Source organism: Lissotriton vulgaris, unplaced genomic scaffold (genome assembly GCF_964263255.1).
Source record: "Lissotriton vulgaris unplaced genomic scaffold, aLisVul1.2 SCAFFOLD_484, whole genome shotgun sequence".
NCBI classification, from domain to species: Eukaryota; Metazoa; Chordata; class Amphibia; order Caudata; family Salamandridae; genus Lissotriton; species Lissotriton vulgaris.
In genome coordinates this window covers 1,000,578-1,009,933 of record NW_028243020.1, presented here as the reverse complement: position 1 = coordinate 1,009,933, position 9,356 = coordinate 1,000,578, and the positions used below count along the sequence as shown (strand labels likewise).

The window sequence follows — 9,356 nt, the reverse complement described above, 5'->3', positions numbered from 1 at the left end:
ACTCAGGTTAGATCTGAACCCCGACTGTGACTGATGTAATAAGGAATTAACCTCTAGATAGTTGGTTAAGGTGGTGTGTACATGCTTTTCCGCTAATTTGGCCAAAGCGGGCAGCAACGAGATTGGCCTATAGTTGGAATGCAATTTGGCATCTACATTTGGTTTTTTTAACAGGGGAAGGACTAGGGCCTGTTTCCAAGTTGGGGGGACTTTGCCCGTGCTCAGGGATAAGTTGATAATAGGGTTGATGATAGGGTTGAGAGCAGGTGCCAGAGTCGCAAGATACTTGGCAGGGCAAGGGTCAGATGGAGAGCCAGATTTCAAGTTGGATAAGAGGTCAAGCGAGGCCTGAAGCACTAAAGCAGGGAAGCAGTCAAGAATAGGACCCGGGGTATGCGTTACCTTTATTATATACTTCCTGGAGCGTTACATTTATTATGTACTTCCTGGAGCGTTACCTTTATTATATACTTCCTAGAGCGTTACCTTTATTATATACTTCCTGAAAGGGTTTTATTCATAGTTTTCTTTGTCATGTAGCCTTGAAAGTGTTACTGCTGTTATACAATTCCTAAAACTGAAGTGACAGCAACACATCCTGATCTATCTCTTCTTACACAATCCCTTCTTTTTTTACCCCTTTGCCGCGGGGTTAATTCCCCCGCAGTGCTGGGGGAGGGAGGGTGCATGGCCACACCTGTTTCCATGGAATGCTCAGCACAGCAGGGAAATTATCCCCACGTGTGAGCGCCACGCGGATCATGACAAGCTCAGCTCGTCTGGAGCACAGCGCAACCGTGCCTCATAACGAGCTGAGCTCGTCATGAGCACGGGAGGGGTTAAATGAAATCTTAGCCATGTGCATCTTCGTAAAGCTGTACCCTAGCAAGTGGGCACTCTGTGTGCTCTTTCTGTACTAAATTACTGTGTGAACACCGAAAAATCACCTCCTTTTCTGAATTAAGTAAAATGTGACATGTTCTATAGAACATTTAGTTAAATATCTGTGTATGGTGAAATATCTCTTGGTAACTTTCGTAAATGGTAAGGACCAGATGTCTTTTACAACTAGTTAAGTATTGTGTATTCACATGCTCTTACATTTCCATTTAGTGATTTTAAATCTCTTTACATCCCATAGGAAAACAGCCTTGAATGATCGTGAATAATGACAGTAATCGTGAAAATCTGAAAAAAAAGTGGTTTGAAAAAAAGAGCTCCAATATTTAGGAAAAGATCTGCATAAAGACTGAGGAACATGAACATAAACTGGTAGATCCTGGAAAAAGCAGTTCAGAGCAATTTGGTGGATGTAAGAGTCTGAGCTGTGTACCTCCACGCAACAGGATAAGAAATTACCTCTAGAAAATTAAGGCAACAACACTGACAAACCACTTCCTGTATAAACGGGCCTCTACCACCAGCTTTGATCATGTGTTCGGTATGAGGTAGATACAGCATTACTCTGCTTCCTGTAATGATGGCAGACCACCATTCAGCACGCTAGGTGTATTGTAAACATTTTCTATCCAAACCACAGGCCAAACCACAGGAACAAGAGAAAAGCACAAGGGAGTGGAGCCAGACGACTGAAGGGTAAAGGAAAGAGAGGGTCTCTGATCTACAACAGACTGTCCCAATTTGCTTCGACCAGAAGGAAGACTGATCTTCACTCATAAACATGCGAAACCATTCCGCAATCTAAAAACATAACCACCTACAAAGAAGCTTTACTTGCCACAATTATAATATATGTAGTTGGTGAGTCTTGTATTTCATTGTGAAATCTGAAATCAACCATCCAAAATACAACACACATACAAGGAATGTGTGAATAACACAAGTGCTTTATCAACCATGTTAGCTCCTCAGGAAACACAGTCCTGGGATGCAGACAAATATAAACCCGACCCAGAGACACTAACCAAGAAAGAGAAATTATACACAAGCAGCAAGAGCTTTAGTTTGTGATCACTACTAAAGAGCCATCAGCAAACACACGCAGGAAAAGCAACGTGCAATTGCAATGAATGTGTGAAGAACTTTAGTCAGTTAGCACCCCTAAAAGATCATCAGCGAACACACATGGGGGGAAAACCGTACCATTGCACTGAGTGTGTGAAGAGCTTCAGTCGGTTATCACAACTCCAAGTTCATCAGCGAACACACACAGGGGAAAAACCATACCATTGCAATGAATGTGGGAAGGCATTCAGTCAGTTATCAATTCTTCAAAGACATCAGCGAACACACACAGGGGAAAAACCATACCATTGCAATGACTGTGGGAAGGCATTCAGTCAGTTATCAATTCTTCAAAGACATCAGCAAACACACACAGGAGAAAAACCATACCATTGTAGTGAATGTGTGAAGAGCTTCAGTCAGTTATCACACCTCCAAAGACATCAGCAAACACACACTGTGGAAAAACCGTACCATTGCACTGAATGTGTGAAGAGCTTCAGTCATTTATCACAACTCCAAGATCATCAGCTAACACACATGGGGGAAAAACCGTACCATTGCACTGAGTGTGTGAAGAGCTTCAGTCGGTTATCACAACTCCAAGTTCATCAGCGTACACACACAGGGGAAAAACCATACCATTGCACTGAATGTGTGAAGAGCTTCAGTCATTTATCACAACTCCAAGTTCATCAACGAACCCACACTGGGGAAAAACCATACCATTGCACTGAATGTGTGAATAGCTTCAGTCATTTATCACAACTCCAAGTTCATCAGCGAACACACACAGGGGAAAAACCATACCATTGCACTGAATGTGTGAAGGCATTCAGTCAGTTATCACAACTCCAAGTTCATCAGCGAACACACACAGGGGAAAAACCATACCATTGCACTGCATGTCTGAAGAGCTTCAGTCAGTTATCACACCTCAAAAGACATCAGCAAACACACACTGGGGAAAAACCGTACCATTGCACTGAATGTGTGAAGAGCTTCAGTCATTTATCACAACTCCAAGTTCATCAGCGAACACACTCTGGGGAAGAAAAACCATACCATTGCAATGAATGTGTGAAGAGCTTTAGCCTGTTATCAAATCTCCAAAGACATCAGCGAATACACACTGGGGAAAAACCATACCATTGCAGTGAATGTGTGAAGAGCTTCAGTCGGTTATCACAACTCCAAAGACATCAGCGAATACACACTGGGGAAAAACCATACCATTGCAATGAATGTCTGAAGAGGTTCAGTCAGTTATCAATTCTTCAAGTTCATCAGCGAACACACACAGGGGAAAAACCATACCATTGCACTGAATGTGTGAAGAGCTTCTGTCGGTTATCACACCTACAAAGACATCAGCGAACACATACTGGGGAAAAACCATACCATTGCAGTGAATGTGGAAGTAGTTTTAGTGATTCCTCAAATCTCAGGATTCATCAGCGAACACACACAGGGGAAAAGCCATTACAGTGCTGTGAATGTGCGAAGAGCTTCAGTGGGTCCTCAGACCTACGAAAACATATTCGAACACACACTCAGGAAAAACCATACCATTGCAATGAATGTGTGAAGAGATTTAGTCAGTTATCAAATCTTCGAAGACATCAACGAACACACACAGGAGAAAAACCATAGGATTGCAGTGAACGTGTGAAGAGCTTCTTTCAGTTATTGGCCTACAAAAACATAAATGAACATACACTGGGGAAAAGCCATTCCAATGCAGTGAATGTTTAAAGAGCTGTAGTGGGTCATCAGACCTACAAAAATCAATCAGTAAATCAGTCAATCAATCAATCAATCAATCAATCAATCAATCAATCATTTGTTAAGCGCCCCTCATACCCAAGAGGGTCTCAAGGCGCTGGGGGGGAGGTGGGGGCCACTACTGATCGAACAGCCAGGTCTTTAGTATCCTCCTGAAGGTCAGCAGGTCTTGGGTCTGTCGTAGGCTCAGTGGGGGGTGTTCCATGTCTTGGCAGCGAGGTGGAAGATGGATCTCCCGCCGGTGGTTGTTCTTCGGATGTGCGGGATGGTGGCGAGTGAGAGGTCGGCGGAGCGTAGCTGGCAGTTGGGGGTGTAGAAGGAGAGCCTTCTGTTGAGGTAGGCTGGGCTGGTCTTGTGGAGTGCCTTGTGTGCGTGGGTGAGGAGCTTGAAGGATATCCTCTTGTTGACGGGAAGCCAGTGCAGGTTTCTCAGATGGGGGGTGATGCGGCTGTGTCGTGGTACATCGAGGATCAGTCATGCTGAGGCGTTTTGGATGCGTTGTAGTCGATTGATGAGCTTGGTCGGGGCTCCTGCGTAGAGGGCGTTTCCTTAGTCGAGTCTGCTACTGATGAGGACCTGGGTGACTGTCTTTCTTGTATCTGTCGGGATCCATTTGTAGATCTTGCGGAGCATGCGGAGGGTGTTGAAGCAGAAGGAGGAGACGGCGTTGACTTGCTTGGTCATTGAGAGCGTTGAGTCGAGGATGTGCGTGGTCGGTGGGGGTCGGGGCTGCCCCCCAGTGCCATTGGCCGCCAGGAGTCGTCCCAGGCTGACGGGTTGGAGCCGAGGATGAGGACCTCTGTCTTGTCCGAGTTCAGCTTCAGACGACTGATCTTCATCCAGTCGGCGGCGGCCTTCATTCCTTCATGGAGGTTGGCTTTAGAGGTGATGGGGTCCTTGGTCAGGGAGATGATCAGTTGAGTGTCGTCGGAGATTATGTTGAGGTTGTGCTGTCGGGCGACGTGTGCGAGCGGGGCTATGTAAATGTTAAACAGTGTTGGGCTGAGGGAGGATCCTTGGGGTACGCCGCAGATGATCTCGGAGGCTTCGGAACGGAACTGGGGGAGGCGGACGCTCTGGGTTCTGCCGGAGAGGAAGGAGGTGGTCCATTCCAGAGCCTTGTCTTGGATCCCTGCGGCATGGAGGCGTGCGCGTAGTGTGCAGTGGCAGACGATGTTGAAGCTGGCTGAGAGGGCTCCCCATTGCAGTTTCCCCATTGTCTAGCAGGGTCCTGATGTCGTTGGTGGCTGCGATGTGGACGGTCTCGGTGCTGTGGTTGCTGTGGAACCCTGACTGGGAAGGGTCCAGGATTCTGTTCTCTTCGAGGTATCTGTTAACGATTTTCTCGATGACCTTGGCCGGTAAGGGGAGTAGAGAGATGGGTCGGAAGTTCTTGAGGTCTCTTGGTTCTGCCTTGGGTTTTTTGAGTATGGCGTTGATCTCAGCATGTTTCCAGCTCTCTGGGAAGGTCGCGGTCTCAAGGGAGAGATTGATGACGTTGCGTAGGTGGGGTGCGATGGAGCTGCTTGCTTTGTTGAAGACGTGGTGCGAAATGGGTCTGACGAAGAGCCGGAGTGGATTGTGCTCATGATCTTGATGGTGTCATCGACGCTCACGCTGGTCCAGGCTAGCAAGGGGACATGGTAGATGGTGTGCGGAGGGTCTGTTGTGTTGCTGTCTGTTGGGGCTGTCTCGGTGTTGAAGGTGTTGTGGATGTCTGCTATCTTGCGGTGGAAGAAGGTAGCGAGGGAGTCGCACAGGGCTTGTGACGGCGGGATGTTGTTGGTGTTGGAGCTGGCGTTTGAGAGTTCCTTCACGATGTTGAAGAGCTCCTTGCTGTCGTGTGCGTTGTTGTCGAGGTGGTCTTTGAAGAAGGTCTTCTTGGCAGCCGTTATGAGGTGGTGGTGGTTGCGGACGGCGTCCTTGTGTGCTGCGTGGCTGTCCGGAGTTTGTTCACTGTGCCATTTCCTCTCTAGTTTCCGGCAGGCTTGCTTGGAATGTAGGAGTTCTGGGGTGAACCAGCTGGCCCTCTTGCTGGTGTCTCTGTGGGCGGGGCTTCTTCAGCAGGGTGAGGCTGTTGGCACAGTCCTCGATCCAGCGTCTGAGGTTGTGGGCAGCGATGTCGGTGTTGGAGGGTTCGGTGGGTGGGCTGAGAGCGAGGTTTGCATGTCTACGGTGATTTTGCTCCAGCAGCGGCGGGGGATCTGTTGGGTGCGGTGGTGTGTGGCGGGTTTCTGGAAGGTGAAGTGGATGCAGCGGTGGTCGGTCCAGAGGAGTTCGGTGGTGTGGCTGATGGAGACGTGCGGGTTTGAGGAGAAGACGGGGTCGAGCGTGTGGCCGGCGGAGTGGGAGGGCGTTGTGACGAGTTGTCTCAGTCCGAGGTTGGCAAGGTTATCGATCAGGGTTGTGGAGTTGTTGTTGTTCTCAAGGTGAAAGTTCAGGTCTCTGAGGAGGATTTAGTCGGTAGAGGTCAGGGCGTGCATGCTGATGAAGTCGGCGATGGAGTCGCTGAACTGGGGGTAGGGTGCTGGGGGTCGGTAGACGAGGTGCCTTTGAGGGTGGAGTTGGGGTCTGTGTGGCTCTGGAAATGCATGTGTTCGGCGGTGCTGAGTGCGCCGTCTGTGCTAGTCGAGACCCTGATGCTGTTCTTGTGGACGATAGCCATTCCTCCTCCGACTCCGTTAGTGCGGTCTCTGCGGGTGATCTTGTAGCCATCTGGGATGGCTATGGCGTTGTCGGGTGCGGAGGAGGTGGTCAACCAGGTCTCTGTCAGGAAGGCGACGTCTGGGGAGATTGTGTTGAGCAGGTCCCAGAGCTCGACGGCGTGTTTACTTGCAGAGCAGGTGTTCAGTAGTATGCATCGGAGGTGGTCGAGGATTTTCTTGGTGGGTGGTCCGTCGGCTCTGTGGCTGGTGTAGCTGCAGTTCCAGCAGGTGAAGGGACTGTGTGTGCGTTTCGGGGCGACCTTGAAGCAATTGTGGGTCCGTCCAGGGTTGAGAGCGTGCAGAGTGCTGACGTCGTAGTGGCGGCGGTCGTCGTGGCGGGTGCGGGGGCCAGGGGTTCTGGCGCTGGGCGAGGTCCAGATGTGGGCAGGCGCAGACGGGCTTGCCGCTCACCAGCGGAGCGACGGCGCAGAGGCCGGCATGTGTAGGGAGGTGGGAGTGAGGAGCAGCTGGGAGGCGGGAGGTGGGGGCAGCAAATGGGCAGTCAGGGGGGCGGAGCCGCAGGGACGCAGCGGCGGGGCGGTGAGGGCGACGAAGGAAACAGAAGGCAAAAGGGCACAACAATTGAGGGGGAAATGAGTGGCACAGAGGGCAGAAAGGTCACAAGAATACAGGGGGAAACGAGTGGCACAGAAGGCAAAAAGGTCACAAAGGTCACAGTAAACGGGGGAAATGAGTGGCACAGAGGGCAAAAGGTCACAAGAAAGGGCAGAAGGTCACAATAAATGGGGGGAAATGAGTGGCACAGAAGGCAGAAAGGTCACAGAAATGCAGGGGCAGCTAAGCAACAGAAGGCAAAAACGGGCAGAGAGACATGGGGGCCGCGAGGGGAGCAGAAGGAAAAACCGTGCTGAGAGATACGGGGCAGCGAGGGGGGAAGAAGGGAAACCGGGCAGAGAGACACAGGGGCATCCAGGGAGAGAACGGGCACAGGCGGTGCTGTGCGGAGGGGGAGTGATCTACCTGGAAGGGTCAAGGGTCGCTCTCCTCACCGCGCAGCGGCCAGCCTATATGGGGAGGTGGGAGGGAGGAGCAGCTGGGAGGTGGGAGGCGGGGGCAGCGAATGGGCAGTCAGGGGGGCGGGGCCGCAAGGGACGCAGCGGCAAGGGGCGACAAAGCAAACAGAAGACAAAAAGGCACAACAATTGAGGGGGAAACGAGTGACACAGAGGCAGAAAGGTCCCAAGAAAGGGCAGAAAAGGTCACAAAAAAACAGGGGAAACAAGTGGCACAGAGGCTAAAAGGTCACAAGAAATGGCAGCAAAGGTTACAAAAACGGGGGGAAACAAGTGGCACAGAGGCAGAAAAGTCCCAAGAAAAGGCAGAAAACGTCACAAAAAACGGGGGGAAATGAGTGGCACAGAAGGCAGAAAGGTCACAGAAATGCAGGGGCAGCTAAGCAACAGAAGGCAAAAACGGGCAGAGAGACATGGGGGCCGCGAGGGGAGCAGAAGGAAAAACCGTGCTGAGGGATACGGGGCAGCGAGGGGGGAAGAAGGGAAACCGGGCAGAGAGACACAGGGGCATCCAGGGAGAGAACGGGCACAGGCGGTGCTGTGCGGAGGAGGAGTGATCTTTCTTATTTACAGAGAATAAACCAACCAACTCCTAACTGGTGAAAGGACAGAATCTGTGCATGATGGTGAAAGTATTGATCGGAGAGAGAGCTGACGAAAAGTTTAATTCTTAATACGTTTCTGAAAGCTTGACAGTTAAGTAAAGAATCTTGAGCAGTAAAGAATTCCAGCACTTACAGTCCAGAACTATCAACTCCCTACTTTACATTTGTTGAACCTTGTCGCTGGAAAAACAATCTGGATTTAGAAGTAAAGGAACACAAAAGATACTGATTTTTTATGCAAATGATATTCAGGTTTGTTTTTACATGTAAAAAGAAACTCTTGTTTTATAAACTGCCGGTGAATGAATGGGCATAAAAAGTATGTGCTGCCTCGTGAGCAAGCAGTGAAACTTTGTGATGCAGTTGGGACGTCCTCCGACCACAAATAAGATGGATCGTAACATTCTGAATCATCTGTAAGGTGCTCTTGTGTTGCTGTAGCTGTCAAATAAACAGTGTTCTCATTGCCCAACCTTGCCTAGAGGAAGGAGTTCACCGATATAATATGCACATCAGAAGAGAGGATACATCTCCAGTAGCCAAAGATAGTAGAAATGAATGCTTTCCACCAAGTTCATTTTAACAGATTGTTGAGTCTAGGATGTTCTTCCTGCTGCCGACCATCATCATCATCACTACACCACCACACAGCCAGTCAGTAACAGGAACAAGACTGCTCTTCAGCACACCCATCCTTATACATTACACACTACAGGGGTTTCCTCCAGTGCCAAACTCACTTTACTTTCATGTTAACAGCAACAAGTTCTAAACTGAACAAGTGGTTTGCATGGCCATTAGTGGCATAAGAAATTTGAAACCCAATACTGTATTAATCTGTATTAATAATACGTAACCAAACATCCAAACACCACCCATGTATGGACATCCAAGAGCCTTTAAAAACCACACTACAGACGTATGTACCCGGATCAAACTCAATTTGTAACATTAACATGAACAAAATTATGATACAGCAAGAACAATCATGAGGATATGAAATTTATACAATGATGACTAGATTTTACATATTAATACGAAATGTATGTTTTTAGATATGTAATAAAAAAAACATTTATTTGAATACATGGTATTTGACTACTGATTGTATAGGAGATCTTAAATGTGATTTATTCCCTAAACTATAAAGATAATTTGTGATGTCATCAAGAAGCCTAGTTTATTTGGCAATAGAGGGGTCAAATCTCAATAGCATGACTGCTTTCAGAAGGGAGTCTGGCACAGGTGCAATCATAGGGGAC

The 9,356-nt window shown here is 48.8% G+C and overlaps 1 protein-coding gene across 1 annotated transcript; it reads left to right on the top strand.

Moving 5' to 3' along the window:
• The first annotated feature begins 1,995 nt into the window (after positions 1–1,995).
• On the top strand, positions 1,996–3,777 carry LOC147668751 (uncharacterized). Its single transcript, XM_086948461.1, has one exon. The coding sequence runs from the start codon at positions 2,086–2,088 to the stop codon at positions 3,616–3,618; it is 1,533 nt and encodes a 510-aa protein (XP_086804587.1). The 5' UTR covers positions 1,996–2,085; the 3' UTR covers positions 3,619–3,777.
• Positions 3,778–9,356: the final 5,579 nt, after the last annotated feature.

Coding starts and splice junctions, on each gene's coding strand:
- LOC147668751 (XM_086948461.1), top strand. CDS start 2,086: ATGGGGGGAAAACCGTACCATTGCACTGAGTGTGTGAAGAGCTTCAGT.